General features: G+C 45.1%; 2 protein-coding genes across 2 annotated transcripts; both read right to left on the bottom strand.

The window, feature by feature from the left end:
* Positions 1-614: 614 nt before the first annotated feature.
* Positions 615-5,999, bottom strand: LOC133916506 (long chain base biosynthesis protein 1a-like). Its single transcript, XM_062360195.1, has 13 exons — positions 5,452-5,999; positions 5,118-5,351; positions 4,946-5,040; positions 4,738-4,829; positions 3,332-3,425; positions 3,180-3,252; positions 2,965-3,097; positions 2,446-2,620; positions 2,131-2,271; positions 1,839-1,934; positions 1,603-1,744; positions 1,119-1,246; positions 615-1,032 (listed from the first exon to the last, which is right to left on the bottom strand). Exons 2-13 carry the CDS (start codon positions 5,227-5,229, stop codon positions 856-858), a joined length of 1,458 nt encoding a protein of 485 aa, XP_062216179.1. The 5' UTR covers positions 5,230-5,351; positions 5,452-5,999; the 3' UTR covers positions 615-855.
* An 11,772-nt stretch (positions 6,000-17,771) lies between these two features.
* On the bottom strand, positions 17,772-18,908 carry LOC133914404 (protein RADIALIS-like 3). The gene is made up of 3 exons (XM_062357513.1): positions 18,511-18,908; positions 18,232-18,475; positions 17,772-18,131 (listed from the first exon to the last, which is right to left on the bottom strand). Exons 2-3 carry the CDS (start codon positions 18,459-18,461, stop codon positions 18,104-18,106), a joined length of 258 nt encoding a protein of 85 aa, XP_062213497.1. The 5' UTR covers positions 18,462-18,475; positions 18,511-18,908; the 3' UTR covers positions 17,772-18,103.
* Between the last annotated feature and the right edge of the window lie 6,907 nt (positions 18,909-25,815).

Here is a 25,815-nt window from a genome sequence, read left to right as displayed (position 1 = left end):
GCCGTATCCTTTTTTGGAGGAAAAGACGGGCGTCATCCGTGATTCTGTGTCCACAGTCCACACCGGGCAGTCTCCGTGAGCGAGACCGGTTCCAGATTTTCCAGCAGCTGGGCGCGCTTTATCGTTGCGGCCGCCGGCTGCCCAACTCGTGCGCCATGCACGATTGACGCAGCAGCAGACGGGGGGTGTGCTCTTCTCTTTCTCTCCCCGCATGTGGAACGCCCGCGCCGCTGACGGAGCCGAGCGGGGGCGCCACGCACTGGCCGGTGCCAGGCCCAGGACGCGATCTTTTTTTGCCATGTGCGCGTTCATCCACTCAGATGAAAAGTCTATGCCTTTGTCCCTTTCTTAGGAGTTGCAGAAATCTCAGCAAAGATCTGTCTAACAAGGAAAAGATAACGGCGTGGTAATAAGGAAAAGATAAGAGTGTAGTTTATTGCAGTGTTTCTATTCTCAACTTCTACTTCAATAATGTAAATGACGCCGATTTCTCGTTTGGAACATGTGACTTTCACAGGAATTTCGCAGGACGTATGGAACATTTACAGAATTTTGGCAGTATTTCACAAGAGTAAGTTCGAAGACGGCCAGTGTGTGCAGACAGGCATGGCGAGTTTACAGGGAAAATCACTAGTGCTAGGAAATCAGCCAGGTGTACAGCACAAGAGCACCATTCTCCAACATCACTGCTCTACAAAAATTTTATTTTGCAAGTACTGTGGGTATGAGCAACAACAAGATGAATTCATCAGATGTAGAAATGCACAGGTTATGTACATTTACCAAACACACACGGCCTAGAGTACACAGCGCGTAGGAAAGGATCGATTTCGTCTTAAGGGAATCCGGTGTGGATCAAAAGTAGTCTGAAAGAACTGATGCTGAAACCCTTTTCAAGGATGAGGATAGTGTGGAGATGTCTGATTCGGTATGGCCTGCTGATACAAACAGGCGGATTCCAACAGGAAGCTTGCACCTGTCCAAATTTGACCTCTTTGATGTCACAATGAAAACTGAATCTTCCTTCAACATCTGTTGGAAAAAGGGTGTAATTATATGCTTGTAAAAAGTCATGTAAACTGCAGGTGGAAGATTTCTCAGAGTTGACTGAAACTTACCCTCTCAGCAATAGTCTCAAAAAGATCTAGGTCGGTGGTTGGAGAACCTGTCGATTTCTTCAGCTTAAGAAAGACTATAGGTGACAGAACATGGCTACAAATTTCAAGCCCTGGAGCATCCGACAGTTCTGCAGATCAAACACATAATAGGGTATCAAGGAGGTGCATAGTATATGGCAAGCATTTCATGCACGAATAGAATTTAGTTATAACATGCCATATTACACTTTCCCAGCTCATATCATAGATTACATACATAGTTTCGCAACTTAATTCTGTTTTGCCCAGTGTTTAGGAAACTAGAGTTCGTAGGGAAAACAAGTTGTACAGAAAACCACAAACTAATAACATGGCTTGTGTAAGTTTATGCTTAGGCAGTTGTCTCAGTATTGTACCCATCTTTTTCCTCATTAACCCAGAAAAAGGAACAAACAAGTATAACCTGGTCAAACAAATAGTTAAATGCCAATAGAACCATCTTTACCTTTATGCAAAAGATCAATATTGCTCCTTAGGTTTGCAAGAACTGAGGGATTCTCCTCCAGGAAATTGACAGCAGAAACAGCAGCAGTGGCAAGATAAGGTGGCAGCGAGGCAGAGAAAACATACCCAGCGCTGCTTAGACGCTGCAGAATTATATCTCCTTGATCAGTTAAAACACTAAACAGCAAGAATTACTGCATCAAAATTGATGTTCCGTCAATCTGGTATTGCATCTACCTGATGGTCAACAACTCTGACACTTCCAGTGCAGAAGCCACCATCAGTAGCTAATGCATTTCCCATTCCAGCAGTGATGATATCAATTTTTTCAATCTGCACGAGTATGGAAGTTTCAGAAAAGGAAAGAATGTGCTGAAGTATCCAGTTAGAAATACTAACAAGTAACAAGACATATTCCATGAATCAATTGGTGATTGCCCAGGAAACTGTGGATTATAACACTTGGTTTTTCTTTTACACCATTTTACTCACGTTGAAATATGTTAAAAAAGCTGGGGGCAACACTTACTGGAACTCCATAATGCTCAGCAAGGCCGCGCCCGGACCTGCCAAGCACACCAAAAGAATGACTCTCCTCCAGAATAACGCGGAATCGATATTTCTCCTTCAATCTGACAATCTCATCCAAGGGGGCAATTTGACCAGAATTCTGCGTTCACAAATAACCACAGTAAGAGAGGTTTCATCCAAATTTTTGTATCTAAAATACTTAATGAGTTAGGTTCTACAGGTAGGATTTATGTCTTATGTTGCAAACTTCCATAAGAACATACGAGAAAACACTGTGCATATCAACACAAAACAATCACAAAAAGCACCGCACCTGGTAGATGGATTCTACAACAATGTAGCGTCTAATCTTTTCAGCACGTTTATTTCCACGAGTAAGTTTTTCCAAAGTTCTTGCAAGTGAAGCCATATCATTGTGCTTGAAGTACACTACAGTGCTTCTTGATAGATGGAGACCATTTTGCACTGCCCAGTGAACACCCTCGTCACTGCAATCACATTAATAATGGTGTGTGTTCAGCAGGGGGAAAAATCAAGAGATAGCAAAATAAACATTTAGGTGGAAAAAACTGGCCAGGTATAATTAACTGAATGAGGAGCAATAGCAATTCATCAGTAGAGACAAGAAAGAGGCGAGAACTTTGTTAAAACTTATGAGCTGGATAAAAGCATGACGTCTAAAAGGTCAAGCATGTGATCATCGATACAGCAAGCAAGCCAAAATTCCATAAATATTTATATTAAGTTGTCACACAGAAAACAGCACAACAATTCTCTCTGTGAGTGAACCTATAAATTTCATATATTTTTATCAAGAATAAGGGGAACTTACGCGACTATGATATCTCCTTTCTTACAAAAGGCAGGTATCACACTGAATATTGTAGAAATCCCATATGAATACAGAATGGAGTCCGGAGTTCCCAGGAATTTAGCTATTTTTGCCTCACAGTCAAGGTGGACATCTGCACATGTTCCACAGTGAAAAGGGTAAGTTCCTCCTCTATATTTGAACCGAGGTCGGTGTCTGTGAAAGAAGGTACAAACCAATTGTCCCATAAAAGCCGCGTGGACCACAAGACCCAACGCCATATTTCTCCAATGAACCAACACAAGAATCCTGAAATTCACCCACTCTGTTAGATATCCCAAAACAGTACAATTGTTGAATAGTGTCAAACAATAGACTTATCTCTTACAATAATCTTCTTGTTGCCAATTAAACCAAGGTAGTTTGCTGACGCAAAGTTGACAACTTCTTTACCATCGACGATTGTATGCGGTCCAGCAGCACTGTATCAAAAACAGAATAGCAGGGTTAGTTCTGACCTCAGAAGTTCAAATATTGTGTGATGTCCAACTGCAGATATCCTGCAATCATAACTACTTCACATAGTAAAAATCCACGTTCCATACTGCATGCATCTAGTTTGATAACAGCAAACTAGAAATGTAAAGAAAATTTTCTGCGAATTATATAACATATGCAGATAACATAAACAGTTTCCGAGGGGAAGGACAACAAAATCCCATGTACGGGAGTGACTTCAGAGAGAGCACTGCCGTTGTTAGGGATGTTCAATAACTATTCCCAAAATGAAAAAAAAATGCAATTATATCATGCACATTAGTAGTAAGAAAACATACTATTAATGAAATAGTTGCCTGGTACTAGTGCAATGCAGTCACAGAAACATCATATTATTGGCAACTACATGAAGGTAGTAGCTTATTGCGATGATAAGAATTAAGAAACCCTCCTAAGAAATATTATTAGTAAGATACCATCCGAAGTATACATTAGGTGCTTAGATGATTCTACTGATATCAGAAGAGAGAAAACAATCAAAGAAGTCTGTAGGCATTTGGGTAGCAAGGGGAAATGATATTGTATGTGGTTCATGGTGTCCCTTTCTGCTTAATCGTGAGTGCATGGTTTCAAGTGGTACTCCGTATAATCTAGTCAAAAGAACAGGTTCAGTTCAATATTGGTTCCTCACATGACACTATTACGTTAAGTGAAACCAATGTAATAACTGCACCAACACTGTCACGATTTGTACAGTGAGTCCACCCAGTAAATCCACAGATATGAAACAATAGGTAGGAATACCGAAGTTACCTTTCTTTCAAGCAAAAAAAATAAAATAAAATCCGAATTGACCTTAAGATTTGATGTGAATTTACATTAAGAACCAAAGGGATTAGAGCTTGTTTGTTTCAGCTGGAGATTGTGAAAAGCAGCTTATAGAAGCTGGATTGTGAAAAGCTAGATTGTAAAAAGCTGGATTGTAAAAAACTTTTAGGTTGTAGATTCTAAAAAACTTTGATAGTCAGTTTGGTAAAATGGACTTTCACAACCTATCAAAAGCTGAGAAAAACCTGCTTCTCAGATTCTTATAATCCAACCAGCAGATTTTAAAAAGCTATAATCAAAAGCTGTCTGTTTGTTTCAGCTTCGGATTGAAAAAGCTGAAAGCCACAATCCAAAGCTGAAACAAACAGACCCTTAGAGTGAAAGTTTCGAACACCGCTGCATCAACTACTGGTTTAAACTAGCAATCTGGTATGACCCCATAATTGGAAAACAGGCCATCGCACAAACCTTTCCAACACTGGAGAGTCGGTTTGGGCTCCATCCTTGATCGGAGGACATAGAGGTTCCGGCTCCCAATCATCACATAGCTCATCAATCTCCTGCAAAGATCAAAATGCTAACCTTCAGTGATATGCTTTATGAAGCAATGACAAAAGAAAAATTACTTTCTACCACTAACTGATAGTAGTTAGCAACGGGCAGAAGAAGAGCTGACCTTTTCAGTGAGTGGCTTCTTTGGGGGTTTGTAGCTCTTCCTGGAAAGCTGAAACACTATGACCGCAATAAGAAGCCCTTCCACAACCAAGTGCCCTGAATATATAGCATCGCCACCAAATGTCAGACACTAAGCCCAACAGACCCATTTCATCACGACGAAAGAGGTTTACCATCGATATGGACCCCGAAGACGACTGCACGGGCAAGGGGGGCGTTGAATGCAGCGGAGACACGAGCAAGCACCGCCACGGTGGCATTCACAACTGGCAATGCCATGTCCATGTCCCGGGGAGAGATTCTCGTAGCACGAGATGGAAAACTTAGCGTCCCAAGCTCGTCAATGAATCAGATCGATCGCGGAAGAGCGGAATCCAAAGCCGAGACCAGGGCAGGGCAGGGCGGGCTACAATTTTCAGAAAATAAACTGCTATTAGTACCCCCTGCGCACAGCAAACAAATCCCACAATGGAACTTGGGGGGGGGGGGGGGGGAGGGCTTCCGTACCGACACACGAAGGAATCAACCAAGCCCCGATGGATCTCCACTCTGCCGCCAGTCTAGAGGGAGGGGGGCCGCTACGAGGGGAATTCGCTTCAGCGGGAGGAAGCCAGCCAGGAGGTCTGCGAGTTCGCCGCGGGGAGGAGGGCGGGCGTCGATGGGTGGCCTCGGCTGGGAAGAGGAGGGCGACGGATTCGAGGTGGTGCGTGGTGGCCAGTGCAGTCTCGATGTGGCTCTAATATAACGGGGGAGGACGGAGGAGACGACGATGCGGAGACGATGGGTTTGAGCGGGCTTGCGCTCGGGCGGCGGTCGTCTTCGGCTGGCTGGCTGCGCTCGTCTTCTTCGACCTCGGCTCGTCGCTCCCGACCGGGCCAGCGTTGATCCCGGTGGCAGTGGTCAATCCTGGCTGATGGAGTAATTCTATACAAATCTTCTGGGGTTGCGAGTGATCAATTAACCACCCATCGACCCTCCTGGCTGACTAGAGAGTTCATTTAGACTTCAGAATTTCGCGAGACGTTGGTTGCTCTGCCTCTGTCTCTGCTCGCAAAAAAGCGGTCTTCAGGGATTAGTCAGTGTTCCCTAAAAATATGGTTAGTCAGTTTGGGAGGGCAAGAGGATGTTGAACTGATTTGTCATGTCCTTTCAAGGCTTTACATAAAGAACTTGTAAATACATTTTTTATCTAGTTATGATTCTTTTAAATAAACTATCCATCGTATTGAATTAATTTTTCCTTTTTAGAAATGACCGTGCTCCTTCTAAAAAAAGAGAAAATTCACTATATGTCATTAAAGGTAGAACTTTTATCTTATATACCACTACTGTGATTCTAGTTTCCTCTTATGCTACTTTCGTCAACTTGGTTACTAAAAGTTACCATTAAATCTAGTTGGCTTGTCAGTCTTGTAGAAAAATAGCCAAAATGCCTTTGGCTGTTGTTTCGCACTCTCCCATCTATCTCCTTGTTCACTGCTCTCTTCTTGTCTCTCCCTCATGCCCTACACACGCCTATTATTTATCGCCTCATGAATCACTATTCCTTAAGAGGATTTATATCTTCCTCCACTCCTCACCCTGACGAGGATCCTCTGATATACTGCACAGCTGCTGATACGTGAGACTTAAACCCATATATTAACGAGCGTGCAGTAGCCATGCAGTTAGAGAATCTGTGTCCCCCACCCCTCCAATTATTTCTTCCCACCGAACTCGCCTCTGCACAGAGCTCCACCACAGCTCCTCCATGCCTAGGCACGCCATGCTGTGTCGTCTTGCCTCGCCCTCTGTATCTCTCCCGAGTTTGCTCCCGATCATGCTCCCTCCTTGCTCTAGAGTTAAAGTAGAGGGGAGGATTTATTTGTAAAGCCGCAGTGTCGGTGTATTCAGAACCAGGGGTCCCTAAGTCCCGAGACCCGGCCGGCCATCCGCCACATGTCACCAACCTGCAAGGTAGGAAGACGCTAAGTCCCGAGAGAAGGTGTTTGGGGCCGCCGCCTCTGGTTCCCGAGCACCCTAGTTCCCCGATGATCCGCAGATGCTCGGGAGAGAGTGCTCGGGGCTGCACGCGCCAGCCCCCGAGGACTCGTTTCCCCGAAGGTCCCACCGAAGTGCTCGGGAGAGAGTGCTCGGGGCTGCACGCGGCAGCCCCCGAGGACTCGGTTCCCCGAAGGTCCCACCGAAGTGCTCGGGAGAGAGTGCTCGGGGCTGCACGTGGCAGCCCCCGAGGACTCGGTTCCCCGAAGGTCCCACCGAAGTGCTCGGGAGAGAGTGCTCGGGGCTGCACGTGGCGGCCCCCGAGGACTCGGTGCCCCGAAGGTCCCACCGAAGTGCTCGGGAGAGAGTGCTCGGGGCTGCACGTGGCGGCCCCCGAGGACTCGGTGCCCCGAAGGTTCGCGCAAGATCATTCGACGACCCGAAGGGTCCCGTCGTCAGGGTGTCATCCAGTCAAAGGCCCAATGCCGCATTTAATAGGCACGCGCGGCCTGACATCCTGACATCCTGACATTCTCAGCTGCCCACGCCCCAGTGTCAGACCCTGCCATGTACTGGCAGGGGGGGAGGCGTGGGTCCATTAAATGCACGGGTCCCGTCCCGTTTCATCCGGGTGCCTCGGGATAACGTTGCCAGGATCAAAGCGCTCCGTCAGCCACCCCGCCCTGTCAGAAGGACAAGATGGGGTGGGCGCACCGGGCACCTCTGAGGCTGCCCGGCGGGCCCCTTTTATGGCGCCCAGAGGCTTCCGCAGCGGCTGGTGGTCGAATGCGCGCCGCATTTCTCCACCGCCCCTGTCACTTCGCCAAGATGAAATGATTACGCCTTTTTCTCCGTGGCACCTTGGCATTCGCGTCCCCTCTTTCCCATTCAGGATATGTTGAGGTCGACGCGCCTATAAAAGGAAAGGATGGAGAACACTAAAAGAGAGAGAGAAACAGCCCCCGACCACAAGACGACCAAGAGACCAGACAACCAACAATCTCCGGCGAACCAGGCCAAAGATAGATCGACAGACACTCGAACCAGCTCAAGTTAAGCTAGAACATAAGAGCCTCAAGTACTTTGTAAACAGTTCTCCCCTTAGAACCAGATACCTCCTTGAAGAATCCCCTTCAAGGATAAATATAGCGCTCATACAGGAGTAGGGTGTTACGCCTCCGTGCGGCCCGAACCTGTCTAAAACCCGGCGTATCCACTTTTCCTTGCATTAGGGTGATCGTCTCCCACTAGCCATCGCATTTATTTCCGTTCCCGCTTATTTCCCACACAAGCTTTTCCAGGATCATCCCCCCGGCCGAATCTCTAAAAAGGGGTCTCTCGGGATCCCTGCGACAGGAGTTCACTCTCCGACACGCAGCAATGTGGCTTTGGACTTGGCACAACTGATAAGGCGATGAAGCAGCGTATACTTGTGGTCTTCTTCATTGGATGGTAGTGGCGAACTCATAGCATTGAGAACTAGGACTGTCAACGAGCCAAGCTAGAGTGAGCTCGTCATCTTAAGTTTGAGTTTGATAGAAACTTAAGCTGAGTTTGATAGAAACTTAAGCCGAGCTTGATCTGAACTAAAGATCTGACCGAATCTACAACTAAGCTTGAGCTTGGCTTGTTAAGATCTCGAGCAGAGTTTGAATCGAGTCTAGAGCAAGCCGAGTTCGAGTAGCTTACGAGTTTCGAGCTTTTTCAATAGCTTTGTATACGAGTCATATGTGTATGTAGTCATATGACTTTGAGGTTAGGCGACTGGACTTTAGGTTAGATGGTGAGGTTAAAAAATGGACTAGGCTAAAGAGAATGGATACCGGTTTTTTCTTGACGGAAAGTAATTGAAGTTAGCCGAGCTTTTAACGAGTTATTCGAGCCTGAGCTTGACAGGCTCGCGAGCTTATGATCAGATTTGAACTTAGCTTGTTAGAACCTTGAACCGAGTTTGAATCTAACCTATAGCGAGTCGAGTTTAAATAACTCATTAGCCTTGAGCTTTTTTGACAGCACTATTGAGAATGGTACCAATGGTGTTGAATGTGGTTGTTACTTGTTGCTTTGTCGATGAGATTGTAAGACTGAGAATGCTATGTGGCTAGACGGTTGGATTGTTGGGCCTGAGGTGTGTGATGTGGAAATATGGAATGGCTATTCGGGCCACTATTTATATGCATCAAACTTCACGAGGCAGACTAGCAGCTCACAAGTTGATTCCAGCTTCACTCGTTAGGCAAACGAGTATAAAAGACCGATCGCCTGGGCTACCTTCTAAGGGCACTTTGGTACGTACAATAGGAAAAATGTAGGGATGAAGTGTCATGCTTATCTAATTTTATAGGAATAGAAAATACAAAAATAGCAAAAAGGACGCCATTTGATAGCAGCGTAGAAAAAACAAAAGGAATCTATCACACCTCTTGTTGCCTGTTTGTTTGAATTTGAACAACTAGCCGTGATCTTCGAGTGCGAAGCGATGGAGCGTAGGCAAAAACAGCACGAAACGAAGCGAGCGACACGCGAGCGTGCTCTTTTCTTGCGCCAGGATTTTTTCCAATAGGTATGACCTCTTGCTAAGTTTCCTATGAAATGGAGCCATAGGAAAGCATTCCTATGAAAAATTTCCTTTCCTTTCTTATGAACCAAAGAGGTGTATAGGAAAAATTCCTTAGGAATCTCAATCCTCCAAAAATCCTATACCAATCCTTTAATCCAAAGGACCCCTAAAAGTTTGTGGTATAAGTTATTTGAAAAAAGTAATTCATCGTGAAAAAATACTACCAAATTTTCTAAAAAAACAATTATTAAGAAAAGATACTAGACATGAGCAAAGATGGATCAAGCCCTAGAAAACGAGCCGAGCCAGCTCGTGATCTTGGAGTACTTTGTCAATTGGATGGACCTTGTAGGGCTGATCGCTTCAGTGCAATGATCACTTATATTCAACTGGGCCACATGAGATGGAAGATTGTGTGGGCTGGGCTTTTTAGGTGGGCTCAACTGTTCCTTTTTCATTATTTTTTTGTTTATGGATCCGTGAGTTCTACCTCTGCCAATCCAGTTAAGTATGTTGTCTTCGAACACTAAAGCCTCATCCAGTGGCCCAGTTAAAATAATCGGCGTAGATAGCACCTAGAGAGTTTTTTTTTTACATTTTTCATTAAAAATTTAAATAAATAGATTTATCAAGGCAATATTTGTAAAAATAGGCGTCTGCCGCCCTCTGAAAGGGCTGCAACCTCTCAGAGGGCGGTAAGGAGTCCTAACCGCCCTCTCACAGGGCGGGTAGGCCCCACTCTGGTTTTTTAAATTGTACATTTGTATATTGCTCAATATTTGAAATTGATATCTTGCAAAAATTTGGAACAAGGTCCTCAACATCAGGTGGCCTTGGACGCTGGTGAACATAACCTAGCTAAATAGCCAAAACAGGTAGGCCTCCAAATACCTCGACACCGAGTACACGTCGGCCTCCGGGTGCATGCACGCAGGCTACAAGTATTGCAAGTGATAATAAGAAAAATATCTGGAAACTCGAAGCCGGGGTAATATTGTAGCCTGCGTACATGCACCCGGACACCTGGAGGCCGGTGTATACTCAGTGTCGAGGTATTTGGAGGCCTGCCTGCTTTGGTTGTTTGACTGGGTTATGTTCACCAGCAGCCAAGGCCATCTGGTGTGGAGGACCCTTGTTCCGTACACGAGGTTGATAGCGGATGCGGAGAGCGATGAGATACCGTAGTTGAGTTGGGCATCTGCTGTCCTTGCTGCGGCATATCGGGCGTTGTGCGATGTATGCACGAAGAAGGAGCCACTAGACACTTTTGCTGGGTGCCCACTACTGCTGCAGTTGTGGTCTTACGAGCGGTTCGCGATAGGCCGGCTAGTTGTGGACCGCTCCCCGTACCCTAAGGAATGGTACGGCGAGCCCGAGGAGGACAGGCCCACCATGGCCTCGCTGTGGTGTTGACGCTGGGTACGTACGTAATTTTTGAATGCTTTACTTCTCACATGTTTTTGTTCTGGATTCTGACTATGTTTCTCACACAGGTGCACTGGCGCATGAGCAGGCCGATAGCGCGTACGAGCTTTTTCGGTCGCAGTTCGACCGGCTTTGTCCAGACAACGTGGTATGGACCCCGTACATCTCCTTGTCCATCCAAGGCCGTGCATCTTTAGGTATGTCTCCGTTGTGTACCCGCGACGAGGAGTACTGGCTTATGAAGACACCGCTCGTCTTCGACATCTTCGTCGAGGAGTACTCACCCCACCACATCATGCGGCAATTCGGGCGTTACCAGGCTTTCCCCCTCGTCAACATTCGCACGGTTCCAGGCCACGTCCACAAGTAACTATAATCAAGTAAATAATTGGTAACATTTGTCTCATTGTCAGTCTATTTAACGTGGTTCACTTGCAGGTATACACGAAAGGGACAGCCGGGTGGCAACCTCTGGGTAGATCGCTTGGCGTCGTACGTCTCAGCATGGGCCCAAGCCCTTGAGGATGTCATGGAGGAGACGCGTCCATTCGACTAGTGGAGCTTCGAGGAGTACCTGCGGTGGTATGTGCCACGTACACGTACACGGGTCACCTTCACTCCAGAGGATGTCCGATCCCACGTCGCGTCGACTACGGAGGCCTACCCGAGCCATTGGGACGAGGACGCTGCATCAGCGGTATGTGTAATTTACATCTTATTTCAGTATCATGTACTTGCGTAACAATGACTATAAACTGAAATTCTCATTTCTTGTTTGTTTCCACAGGCCGATATCATTTATGATATCCATAGGGACACAACTGGAACCATGGATCGCCTCAGGCAAGGGGTGCAGCTCAGTGCGGTGGATGTAGTAGGGTTCGTCAAACGGGTTTTTTGAAAAGACCGCGTGGGCCCTAAAGCTTACCTCTTATCGGTCCACCGCAGACGTCGCCGGGGCACCTCCCAAGTCAAGTGGGGTCCACAAAGAGTCGTCCAAGAGGTCTGATGTGCAACACCATCCACCAAGGTCGACACCCACATGGTCCCCTGCACCATGACCTACAGGCCCGGACCTAATAGGTACAAATATTTTATACGCACAGCGTTTAAAGATATTCGTTTGTTATTGATGCAATAATTTGAAACAAATATTAGGTGTACCTACGCATGTCTTGACGCTGCCAGCTAGACCAAGCCCAGTGCCGACACCCTCACCACTCGCAGGCCACTCAGGTACTGGGCGACACTACATTGCCGTATTTAATATATTCAATAGTATATCTAATATTATCCGCAGGTTACTTCGGAGATGAGACCGGGCCGTCTTCAGCTGCACCTCGACCGACCCCACAACCAGCGTTCGATCCGTACTACGACACGCATGCCTGGCCATCTACTGCTGCACCTGCATACCACACATGTACAATAGTGCATTTTATACAAATACTTTATTTGCACATTTTCTGTATCTAATAAATTCATCTGTTCGTAGGCTCCTCTAGCTAGTACACATGGACACCGACGGAACCTTCGCAGTCTTCATACCCGAGCCAGGAGGATGAGCCTGGGCCAGACCCCCCGTTCAACCTCGTGAGGGACTTTTTCGGAGGCACACCAGACTACGATGTCTTCCAGCAGTCCCAGCTACCCAGTGCAGCAGTGCTACACTTCGGACACAACACACCCAGGAGGAGGCCTTGACACCTTTGATCCCTACTAGGCCTACCAGACAGGTTGGTGCACCCGATGCCATGACCTACTCTAGGGGCTACGTGAGGGCCAACCAGCGGTAGCGGCACCGAGACCATGATGGTGGGAACGCCCGACGTCAGCAGTAGAGACAACAGTAGGATTGTACATTTGCTTTTATAACTTACATATACATCTTCGATTCGAGAGCTATTCTTACATATTTGGACGTGTCTAATCTCTATGGTCTACTTACCATATCGTAATTGTATTTCTTATTCTAATGTGACCGCATGCTAGTTGCATTTCTTAACCAATGTGATCACATGCTACTTTCTATCGTCCTCGGCTATGTATGAACCGTTCACAACATACCTAGAAAAGTATTTCTTTCAAAGCTACTTATACACGAAGTGACCACTCAAAAACTCTGTCGGGAGTCTAACTTTAGTCACAAAGTGACCATATGACTCAACTTTAACCATTAAATGACATCTCACTTAACCCTGGTTCGGTAACCTTTCTAGCGCCCAGGTATCCATGACCTGTAGATAGAGGCCCACTTTCCGTTGGATATTCCGAATAAAAGTATCCATGGAAATGGGAAAGGAATTATTCCAATAGAACCATGGAACCCCCGAGCGGTTGTGGTTGTACCTGTACTTGCAGGGTCAATTGGGTTATAGATTTGGATGCACAGAAACCTATTCTTGACCTCACTAATCAAGGTGTCCCTATTAGGATGAGGGTTACTGACCACATAACTCCTGTACCACTCACTAGTTTACAACATTGAAATAAGCGATTCTTTTTGCAATGTGACGACTTCGGTTCACACGTGAAAGTGCTTCGAAAGGCACCGGCTCCCAATGGTGAAATTCTTGCTGAAAGCACAGCTACGTGCTGGCACTCAATCAAGTAGTAGCCACCTTCAACAAAGTGTTGATTTCCCGTAAAGCGTTTTTGTCAATTGGCTAACAGATCGTCTAGGTCTATTCAGATGCAGCTTCAAGAGAGCTTTATTCGGCCTTTGTATGACCGTCTTCCCTTCCTGTCTATCTCCCTTCGGTCAGGTAGTTCTGCTTCCGATGCCAGAGGAGCAGGGTGGGATAGAAGGGTAGTTTCTGAGTTTGAGATGTCTGAGCTCAGCTAGTGCTTTCGAACATACTTGCAAGGGCAGAGTGAGCTGCAAGCAAGAAACAAGAAAGAAAGGGATAGAACCGATTACCAATAGCAATTGGCTAAAGAGGATCTATTAAACTCATAATTCATTAGATCCTTGTTAGCAATGTCAACTTTGAATGGAAGCCCCGGTAAACGGCGGCAGTAACTCTATCTGTCCTAAGGTAGCGAAATTCCTTGTCGCATAAGTAGCGACCTGCACGAATGGTGTAACGAATGCCCCGCTGTCTCCGACATGGACTCGGTGAAATTGAATTCAGCTTTCGTAGTTGCCGGAACTATGTGGTATGGGTCAGCAACTACCCCAATCGAATTATTTTATTTGGTCCGCACAGGCTACACCGCATCCTTCAAAGCCATTTAATGCCTTCTTGCCTGCCTTTAGTTCATGCCTTCAGGCCGGCCTGCTCTTGCCTATGAATATGCCTTTGATCGAGGGAATCCCTCCGGGAATCCCGACCTTGGATTAGGGGCTCGCCTAAGCGCCTTCCCGAGATCGGACCCCCATGATGTGGTAAAGGGAGGATATTAGGGGAAGCAGTGAGTGGAGATTCCCCTGCAGAGAGCTGGATGAGGGGAGACCCTCACGTCCGGTTCGGAGGGCGGGGATATCCCGACCCTACTATCATTATGCCTTTGCAATGTTACTTGGTTCAACTCCATTTGTGACCTCACTCTCAAACTCACTACTTGAGTGACAAAAGTCACTTAGCTTCTTTAATAGGGCTTGCCAAAGAACCCCTCCGGGGCCCCTTCGTTTAGTAGATCGGTACGGTTCCATTCAGAAGAAACTATTATACGTGGTCCCGTGGAGTACGAATAAGGCTTGGCTAATATGGCTGGCTACAAGTATAGCCAAAGAAAGATGAGACGAGACGGACTGTCAGAGGAAGTTGAGTGAGAAGGCGGACCACGTGATAGTAAGCAAAACGTATATTTCGACTGCTCATAAGGCGATGACATGGGCAGAGGAGATACAGTTAATCTCTTGATCTGCTTCAATGAGGCCCTGACGTTTCGCCACATAAATCACTAATCAATATTCCATGAAAATGATGGCAACGGTGTGCCTTCTTGGGGCCCTTTTTCTTGAAATAAGTAGATCCTTTCACTTTCTGCTTTAGCCTCCTTTTATAAGCACTTACTTGGCCCATGCGAGTCGATTTCAAGATGTCAACTTTGACTATCTTTCTCTTCTTACTTGACCTTCAATCGATATCCTTGCATCTCCCACTGTACACCAGAACACATCCCATACAATCGGCCCGAAGAGCATCAATGAGCAGGCTCGAGACCGGGCGGAGAAAGCTTACAGACTACTGCTTACTCAAATTGTGTGCTAGTTCACCAGTATTTACTCTAAGGCCGGCGGGCGGGCTTTCTCGATCATCATAAAAAAGAGAAATTTGGGAGATCAAAAAATAGAAAAAGAAACACCCGATAACAAACATGCATAAACCATTTCTCGAAGTATGTGTCCGGATAGCCCAAAGTCTCGATAGTTAGCTCTAGGTCTTCCGGTTAAAAAACAACATCGATGAAGGTGTGTAGGTCTCTCGTGGAAGTGCTTTAGAGTGCCTAGAAGATCCAGCAAACGGAGGTGCCAATGCTGTCCCAAGACCAGATCATGGTAGGTAGCTGCTTTAAAGAGGTTGGGAGACAGACTGGTGAACGAAGATTTAGGCTCAGCCAATTCAGTCAAGGGTAATTTAGTAGATACCTCTCCATCCCTCTCTCCACACAACCTGCTTAATATGACTTGACAAGAAAGAATTCCGGAAAAAATCAGACTCGGAAGGGAGGCTAGACTAATTGACCGAGCGAGACTCCATCCAACTATTCTGCATCCATCTAGCAAAGCCGCGTGAGTGAAGCAATACTCCTCTTCCGTTCCGGTCTTACCTTCCCTCGAGTCCGATCTCGGGAAGGCGCTTAGGCGAGCCCCTAATCCAAGGTCGGGATTCCCGGAGAAACTTTCTCGATTCCAATGCAACTTATCCTTTTGGAGTTGACGTAACAACCCCGCACCAAAAATCTCAGAACCAAATCCACAAACCCAGAGTTTTCCTCACCAAGATGCCTCCCATTCAAAGTCGTCTTCAAGTACCTTTTTGATTCTTTATCGAGTATGGATGGATCAACTATAGGTTCGAGTTTTGCCAAGACGGGGATGTCTCGAGAAGAAATTCCAGAATTGGTAGCCTCCCAAATCAAACATACATTGACAGGGGAAATAACTATACTAAAAACTAAGAAAACTTTTTTGCATGATTCAAATGCAAAATCTTTCTCAATGACTCTGTCCTGGCGTAATCTGCAGACACGAATTGACCGCACTACTTAACTTTAACCATGAAATAACAACACCTTTGTCCTTACTCAGGTTGTAGACAAGAAGTGACAACACAGAAGAGTTTTTACCAAAAATTAAATGACAACACATGTATCTTGACATATGGAATCTCTGCCCAGCATCAATGCCACAACTTTTCCATTCTTCAAGAGGGAATCCAATGCTCCTGCCCTCCGCCACCATAAATAACCCCACCTTCATGCATAGATACACCACTCATTTCTCAGTTCTCTCAACTGTAATGTCTTCCTCGGCTCCACTAAGTCCACCCAAGAAACATTGGGGGATTTTCATCCTCTAGGGGGTTAAACCACCGATGTGCTTCTGTGGTGACCGTTGTAGGCTTTGTGAGTCTCAGGACATCTCCTACACTTATGGCATACGTTTCTTTATGTGTGTCAACTACCAATACGATAAACCTCAATATGGATCGTATGAGTACCCACCGGTATAGCAACAAAGATCAGCCACTTCTTTCCCGATTTCACGCACTATTTTACTAATCTTTTATCTTGTTCTATTTGTCCAGTCTCCCCCAACTATCTGTGACTTTATTGAATGGCTTGACATTGAGCAAAATGAAGACCAGAAGTGGTGGGTCAACATGACCATGGGGTGGAGGAGGGAAGCTTACGCACGTTGGGAGTACGAGAAACAGCAAGAGGAACTACGCTTGAAGCGGTAGAAAGAAGAGCGTATGAAGAAGGCAATGTAGGACCATACCGCGACTCAGGCCCGCGAAGCTGAGAGGTCAAGGAAGCGGGAGAGGGCCCGTCGCGCTAAGGCGGCAGGTCCCGATGCTCTGCGAAAGGGTAAATATCCTAGGTGCATTTAGTAGAGAGTATCTAATGTAACCTGGCATGTTTCCACTCCCTAATGCATGTTATGATTAGGAGCGACACACTATTAAGTAGGTCTTTATGCGAACCGTACATACCACTTTTTTTGTCGTCATGTTTTCGTGGTTACAGTCCTATGTAATGTTTTCCACCATATGTATAATCTTATGTTTGTCGCCGTTTGTAACCTCATTGCCGCGTAATATACTACGAGTACTTCACATATATAATTTGTGAACAAATATTGGTTTTGTATCATCCTAACAATACGTAAACTAGTCCAAAATATCGACATATGTACAACGATCCATATTTTCCAAAATATCACTTCCCCATTATGCCGTATTGGCCACTTTTAACCATTTTAATTTCAAATTTTGCAACATATCAATTTCAAATATTGAGCAATATACAAATGTACGATTAAAAAAACCAAAGTATGCCTACCCGCCCTGTGAGAGGGCGGTTGGAACCTACTGGGCGGTTGCCACCTACCCGCCCTCTGAGAGAACGGTTAGACCCACCCGCCTTTTCAGATGGCGGCAGACGCTTATTTTTGTAAATATTGCTCCGAGAAATCTATTTATTTAAATTTTTAATAAAAAATAAAAAAATAAAAAAACTCGCACCTAGACATATGCTGATATGCATGTTAGCATCCGATGTACTACTTTGCTAGCTAGTCAAGCAAATAATTACCTCCAGAGTACATTTATGAAGACACGAAAATCAAAATAAAAAGGAGTATTCAATCACGGTAAAAGTAATCTGTTCAGCAAGATGATACGACCGTATAAAAATTCATCTCTGCTTAATATGCACACAGCCCAAAGTTCAGCAACAACATATCAGAGCAACAATGGTTAATTAGCCACTTAATCAATCAGGAGCAACAAAGCGAAATAGGGAGCATGCTTTACATGCGCTACAGTACATAGCAGAAGAGCATATGCGTATGCTCGCATTCACACGACACACTCAGCAACGCAGGCACAGACAGACATACTTGTACATACACACTTGCATGCCTATACGTGAACATACATATCTCACATGACATGACGAATTGAATGAGCTGCGGGCGGCTTGCACGTCGTCGTACGTGCTCCCGCGCGCGGTACGTTTCCATCATGTCTGGGCCCGGTTGGCTCTGCCTCTGCATGCGGAGCCATGAAACTTGAGTAAATCGGACATGAAACTTCACAAAAGTGCGTGAGCGCGCGCGTGATCAGAAGAGCGTGCAAGAACGTACGCACCTGCTGTTCCTGTCGCCGTTTCCGTTGGTGGAGCCGTTGGGGTAGCCGTAGCGGCCGGACTCGATGTCGCCGAGGTCCTCCACGAGGAGCTCGTAGTGGCGCCTCACGTCGTCGGCCGTCTTGCCACCGCCCACCGCGGCGGCCACGCGCTCCCACCGCCCGGGGGTGTCGCGGTCGTACGCGGCCAGCGCGCGCTCGAACCGCTCGTTCTCCGTTGTGCTCCACGACATCTCTCTCTCTCTCTCTCTGGTTCACACTTCTCAGCTCGCTGAAGACGACCGCTCTCTCTCTCTCTCTGGTTCACACTTCTCAGCTCGCTGAAGACGACCGCTCTCTCTCTCTCTCTGGTTCACACTTCTCAGCTCGCTCAAGACGACCGCGCGTCGTCTAGCTCTCAGCTAGATCTCAAGTGGCTTGGGCGCTTGGCTCCCTGAAGTGGCGTTCGATCCGTGCTGCTTTGCTTGGAAACAAGCATCCGATATGGATGATATTTATAAGGGGAGAAAGAAAGGCTTTGTTGCAGCATGGATGTAATTAAACATCCTACATGCATTCTATGCTGCAACGAATCGATACAGTGATGCTGATTAAACTATGTGGCGAGTTGCTGCTAAAGCTGTAAGGGGGAAAGCAGGTGCAATGTGTGGTGTGGAGGCCTTGCAAGGAGAGATAGCTAGCTGACGAGCGACCGGGCTGATTGGAGGGCGTTTTATTCGACCGACGTAAGAAAGGATCAGGGCTTTAATTAGACGATGGAATTATCCTAACCACAGCTTGGCTTTGTTAATTTGCGGGGTTAAATGGTTGCCAGATCAGCGGGATCGATGCCGCGGCGGGGCTAGCGCCTGCCGGCTTCTGCTGCAACTTCATGTCCAGTTCATTTTGATTACCAGAGACGGAACAAGTTCATCTTCAATAATTCGTGTGTTGATTTTTTGTTTGACTTGTCGATCTCTGGTGATGTTTTTGTTAAAAACCCTAACAATTGGTATTAGAAGATAAGTATGATAAATTCAGAACATCTTTAGAGTCGTATGGTTGCGGATGAGTTTGAAACGTGAGGTAGATTGTAAGAATCCAATGTGTGGTGGAGGATATTATTGGATTTAGTCTTATATCGCAAATTAATGATTGGAGAGCGTGGCATAAAAGTTGAAGGATCATTTATTTATTAGCTAGTCATTTGAGTTGAGTTGACCAGAAATTTAGTCTTGACTTTGGTTAGACTTATATGTTTAGCACGTACATTGAGACTTAGGCTAGAAAACGCTAGCTTATGGGTATACGGAGCTAGACCACGGTTGCACCCTCTAACAACATGTTTTTTTTAGCCGTCAGGGCAACGAGTTAAATTCTGGCATTGCTTGAATGTCCTCGTATGTAGTGCTGGTCTGCAGTTGCGGCGGTGTGATGTGCTGCAACGTGGAATCTAGTAACAATAATCTTTGTTAATTTGTTAACGAAGTAAGTATAATTTTCAATTTCTGTACCAACTAGAGATACACATAGCCATTAAATTTATAAATATCTAAATATGTGAGCACCCGAATTTAAATCCAGAGTCATGCATCTACGACTCCACTACCACACCAATAGTACAGTAGATTTTCGCTATTATGGTCTTTTAAGTAACTACTACATCTAAAATCAGAAGGAAAACTTTTGGAAAGCTATCGCAATGTCAAATGGGACTATAGAGCAGTCGGCAGTCGGCACACATGAAACAATCCTTGCTTCCAGTACTAGATGCAACGACGAATGAACCGGATAATCTGGAATTTTCTTTTCTTTTCTCAGGTATGTACTAGTTAAAGCAAAAGTTCCAACAAGCTAGATTTGCATTCTGGGTTGCTCTTGCCTTATATTGAAAAGAGCGTAGGCCAATCATGTACGATCTCACAAATTTGGCATGCCATGAGGCCATGACCAGCAGTCTACCACATATAAAAGAAATGGTTCCATCAGGGAAAAAGAATTGGTCAAGTTGTGAACCTGACTTTATGCCCAACATTTGTATATGCACACTGCACCCGGCTTTAGGCTCTCTACCTGTTTGGGATCATGAAAAAAAAACAAATGATAGGGAATAATTGCGTTAGTTATATGTAACAGAGAGCGCAAGTGCACTAAAGGCTCGGGCCACAGATTCCTCCAACAAGATTATGCGCGAATTAACAACTTCACAAGTGGGTTTGTTATTGCATTGCACCGCGATGGTTACAGTATCACCTGAGATAATCACGCATCAGATAACACACTAATTAGCATCAAAGAATAATCTCAACTTGCAATGATGTTGGCACTGGATCATCGTCACCCTCCTCCTGCAGGTTGCAGCATGTGTCCACACGAGTGCTGCTTTGACGAGTAGTCATGGTAACCAGCTTGGCAGTCATGGGCTTTGATCCAAAAAAATAAAAGAGAGGCAGTGATGGGCTTTTTGACTAATCAGGCGGATCTAGCAATAGCTCTCTGGCCGGTGCAGTATTTCAAGTTTTTTAAGTTACACTCCTTGTTCTCATTACTGATTTTTTTTTTTACCTTTTGAAAATTAGGGTTAATTTGAAGAGAACTGAAGCTGGCGAAAAAAATGAAAATGAAGATTTTCGATGGGGAAAAGGCAAGTAAGACTTCCTTAGAGGCAAAACAGAATTATCCTCTTTTATATATACTTGTTGAGTGAATCGCGACGTATCTTCTCTAGAGGTCGGAAGAATCAAAGAAGGAATCTACTCAGCAATTGGTTAATCACGTGAAAAACAATTGTAGCACTGAGAGAAAGGTGGCAAGCATGCGTTGGAAGCTCCTAGATAGAGAATTTGCGAATGCAGGCACTGCAATTTACTGTCCTGTGTATTATAACAATTGTGACTGTTCCAAAATGCTAACCTTTTCCTTCAAATTTTGTGGGCGCATGCCGAAAGATTAGACGCTCCAACTTGTAAGATTGTGTGCATCGCATCATCGTTTTTTCTTTTTTGAAAATAGGCCAGAAGGTCTCGCGTTCACCAAAGAAGAAAGATGAGCAGACTCCATCGGTGGGTCCGAAGGTTGTTAGACAGCCTCTTCGCCATCAGGCCACTAGCTTGTTCTCAGGTATATATTACGTCATTATTTTACAACCATACTTGGTTATCTCTACCATGCTTACTGGAGCTACAAGTATAGTATTGTTTCTGTTGTATCACACTCCCTTTAAAAGGAATCTTCCACAAAGTAAGTTCACATAAAGAATGAAACGCATTACGTGTGTATCTGTGTGGTGGAGTTTCGCGTAATGACATGATGTGTATGTCTAAAGGCTGCAACGTTCTCCTAACAAATCTGCTGAAAGCCTAATTTTACTTCCAACCGAGCGTGTTTTCTTTTTCTTTTTTTCTCCTGACCAGATATGTTGCCAGTACAGTACCACATTCAAAGAAAAATTACGGATATTTTTTGCTGCAAAAATGGAATTTCTTCGCGTTCCAAACAGGCCTTAAGCTTCCTCGGGTAGTACATAGAAAAGTTCTGAATCAACTTTGGGTTCACACTAGCTCAGTGCTGATCCACATTGTCCGACTCTACAGCATACAATACCTCGGAAACAATATGAATATCTACTCCATGAGTCAACTAGGAAGGAACCCCGCTACTACGTAATAGACTATAAGTAGCTGCTCATCAGTGCCGGTTATACAAAAATCGCCACTAAAAATATATCACTGCCGGTTCTAAACCTCTCGTGCCCGAACAGTGATGGAGCCGTTAAAAACTGACACTGATACGGACTATCAGTGCCGCTTCTAGTCACAAGCGGCACTGATAGTTCATTCGGACCCGTAATTTTAATATATTCTAATTTTGGCTCGACCAAACGTCTGGCTCCAACTATCAGTGCTGGTTCAAATCACCACCGGCACTGATAGTCCATCTGAACCTGAAATTCGGATCCAATATAATTTTGGCTCACGTCCATATCCGGCGCAGAGCTTATCTCTTTCCTCCGTCCGGCTCAATCCTCACGCCCTTATCTCTTTCCTCACCAGAGTTCTCCTATTGCTTCATGCCCTTCAACGATACGACGACAGCGAGCCCCTTCTTCCTAAGCTCGCTGGCGAGCCTCTCGTCCTAAGCCAAGTCCATGCCGTTTGTGTTGAACCCCACCGGTGCGCGGAGGAGCTCCTATTACTACCTCTCCCTAGAAGGGATCACCGTCAGCGACACCCTGCTATCCATCGACCCAGCCGTGTTCCAACTGACCGCGTCGGGCCGCGGCGGACTCATCATCAACTTCGGCACGACATTCACGACGCTGGAGGAGGGCGCGTTCGTGGTACTAGCCAGCGCTGTTGCGGCACGCGTGGCACTGCCATTAGCCAGCGGCGGCCACCTGGGCCTTAGCCTCTACCCGCGGCTGTGGCGGCTGCAGCAGGAGCGACGCCAGGAGCTTGTCGCTGGGGGCTCCGATGGTGAGATCGGCAAGGTGGCCTCCCGGCTAGGAGGCACTCCATCAAGCGCGACGAGCAGTGGCGGTGCAGGCGACTGTGGTGGCGTCCTTCATACCGTCGCTATCGTACCATAACTCACCTTATTTTCTCTCTCTTTTTATTCTCTAAAAATAGCAACAATGTCGAGTGAATAACCGGCACTGATAGTAGTTCACTATGAGTATCGAATAAAGAGTGCTGGTTGAAAAATTGATAGTGAAGCTATTTTTCAATCAGCACTGATATGCTGTTCTCTGATAGTGCCCCTTTCCATCAGGGTTTTTCACGTTTTCTACAAGCAAAAAACTCACCATATATTCCTCTTCTACGTAAGCATATCTTACGAGCAAGCTATTATACCCTTCGGCGAGCAAGTAAAAGATTCGCAGAGAATGTGTGATACAGGTCGATCGAGTGCTACCTGGAATGAAAACGACGAGCATCATCTCCATTTTGATTCGTCTAAGTGCTGCGAAGGTACTTCACGTACCATGCTTGTACCCACATGTATATTAAACATGGTGATGGTAGGCACATGCTCCCCAACCAGCCGCCGGTTTAGTGAATTCGATAGAGCAACTTCTGCTTCTTTTCTGCTTATTCATGAAACGGGCTCCACAGCTCCATCCACTTCCTTTCCCCCGAAATAAGGGCTTCCTCCACTTTGAAGTTTCACTTAGAACTACTATTGATCTCTTTTTTTGGCCAAAATATCTCAAAATGCCTTGCTAAAAAAATGTTTCTACAAAATTATGCATGTTTCTACATGATTGCAAGAGTACACTTTAACATATATACCATATACGTATTCGAGTTAATAGGTTTTAAGCAAACAGGCCCCTGTGTATAGTTTTGCGATAAATATGCTAAAGATTATGTTTGTGATAATTTAGTTCAAGTGCTTGTAGTCTGTCACTAGTATAGTAATGTACCGTTTTGAACATCGATTCTTGAGGACCACTTCGTTTATGCGACAAGAGCCAATGACAAAATCGTGGTTATTGAGTTTTCGTTGATTATTGAATGATACCTGACATTCCGTGACCTTCGGCATTTCCGAAAAGCCAAAGCCAAATTCATAGTCATACAGGCCTCATCGAAGGCTCCAAGAGAAGTCTACGATCGTAATTCTTCCACAAGTATGCTCTCAGCCTTTCCTCACCCCAAGACCAAAGCACCCAAACAAGCATCAAACATCTTTTTTTCCTTTGAAAGTATGCCAAAAGCTCTTGCATACGAGCCTAAGTAGGTGGAACACTGGATGGCGTTCTTTCTCAAACATTCCATCGTGTACATATGCTATAATGAAGGGATTGGTGACATTTTAAAAGAGAGTGAATTAAAATGTTTAAAATCTATTCAGCTTTAAACACCATATAAGATAAATTTATATTAATTTTTATCTAAATATGTTCTATGTTTATTTAGTGTGTCTAAATATATTAATTTATTTAGTAAATTGTAAGTAAGTAAATACATAAACGTATATACGGTAGAGAGAGCAAACTCGGCACAATGATTTTTCTTGTGGTATAGATGATATGAATGCACACCTAGTTCACGTTGGAGATCCACCAAGGATATGCTCCCGGTCAACATCCGATCATAGTTATTGAGCCACCAAGTTACAAAGATAAAGCTTCAACCCGGATGAGCTGTTAAGCCACCAAGTTAAGGCCTCACCATAAGCCTTTCTTTCGGTCCCTTACCGTCATGATCACTTCGGAGCTTGAGCCGCCAAGGTAAGGGTATTTGCGTCCCCGTACATGTGTCTTATCATTGCTCCAAACCAAGTCAGAAGGTCAACAAGTTACCGATAAGTATCAAGACTCTAAGGTACTGGCGTACCTAAAGGTACAAGCTTAGATCACTCATTGATCCACTCTCTAGGCAGGAATCACCTAGCAAAAAACTCTATAGGCCTATAAGCACTAATCATTCTCTAATAGTGTGCTTAATTGCCTTGAATGATCACTTTAAATACTTTGATGGTTTGGATGTCTTCTCAGGTGTACATGAACTTCTCAGGACTCTAGCAGCATGCCACCCTTTCAAATGACTAAGTGGATGGATATTTATAGCCTCAAACCCGTCAACTAACCATTTTTCCAACAGATTAGAAAAGCTATTAACACCAGATTGTCCATTGAGAACAATAGTACAAGCACCGAACAATCCGGTAAGTACTTCATCAGAAACTAGCCATTGGATTCCACTCAAAGTCATCCTGAATACCGGACAATCCGGTGAGTTATCTTGAGCCATACCGCGCATTTGCAGTTTTTCTGTGTAAATTGCTCTAGTGTAAACCTCCGGTGTATACAACACCTATCATCGAACTATACGGTGAGGTATTCTTCGATCTTTCAACTCTTGGAAACGCTTCTGTAGGAAATGCTTCGGTGTGAAGCATCTGGTGTGTACAACGCAGGCACCGGACCTTCCAGTGAGATGATGTTCGTTCTTCTGTGCTTGGATTCTTCTCTGCAAGAATTAGTCCAGTGCTTTATACCCTTCATCATCGGACTATCCGGTCAGCTTATCTTCATGCTTCAGCACAACACCTTTCTCTGAAAGAATTTCTCTAGTGTGTATCCTCCTCTGATCACCAGACTATTCAATGAGGTCTTCAGACCTCTCCCCCCCTTTGTCAAACATACTCCGATGAGTTCAACACCCAAAGCACCGGACCATCCGGTGAGATAAATCTTACTATGACTTCTCTAATTGAGTCCAACTTTGTCTCGGCTGTAGTAGCTTCTTTATGTATTGCATCCATAAAACCTACTAATATATATTCTTGACAAACATGTTAGTCTCATCGACTATGTTATCATTAATCAATAAAATCACAATTATAACATAATAGGGTCATTTTCGCTACAATCTTTCACTTTTTAGTGATTGATGATAACACAACTAAAACAAGTTACAAACGATAAATGATACCAATTGATAAGATCATAAAAGAGTACAAAGTCTTACCACATTGTTTGGATGCATGTTCTTACCACATATGCCCTCTTTGTTGTGGCTCTCTCTTTCTCTAATATCACTATCTCCCTTGATCGACCTATGCAAGAGCTTCTCTTTTATCAATCTAGACGTCTTATGT

The sequence above is a fragment of the Phragmites australis genome, chromosome 4 (genome assembly GCF_958298935.1).
Source record: "Phragmites australis chromosome 4, lpPhrAust1.1, whole genome shotgun sequence".
NCBI lineage: Eukaryota > Viridiplantae > Streptophyta > Magnoliopsida > Poales > Poaceae > Phragmites > Phragmites australis.
Note: the sequence above shows the minus strand (reverse complement) of the source record. Positions and strands in the feature narration are given on the sequence as shown.

Coding starts and splice junctions, on each gene's coding strand:
- LOC133916506 (XM_062360195.1), bottom strand. CDS start 5,229: ATGGACATGGCATTGCCAGTTGTGAATGCCACCGTGGCGGTGCTTGCT. Junction 5,041..5,117: donor CTTCGGGGTCCATATCGATG/GTAAACCTCTTT, acceptor CTATATATTCAG/GGCACTTGGTTGTGGAAGGG. Junction 1,745..1,838: donor TCAGAGTTGTTGACCATCAG/GTAGATGCAATA, acceptor ATAATTCTGCAG/CGTCTAAGCAGCGCTGGGTA.
- LOC133914404 (XM_062357513.1), bottom strand. CDS start 18,461: ATGTCGTGGAGCACAACGGAGAACGAGCGGTTCGAGCGCGCGCTGGCC. Junction 18,132..18,231: donor AACGGCGACAGGAACAGCAG/GTGCGTACGTTC, acceptor CTCCGCATGCAG/AGGCAGAGCCAACCGGGCCC.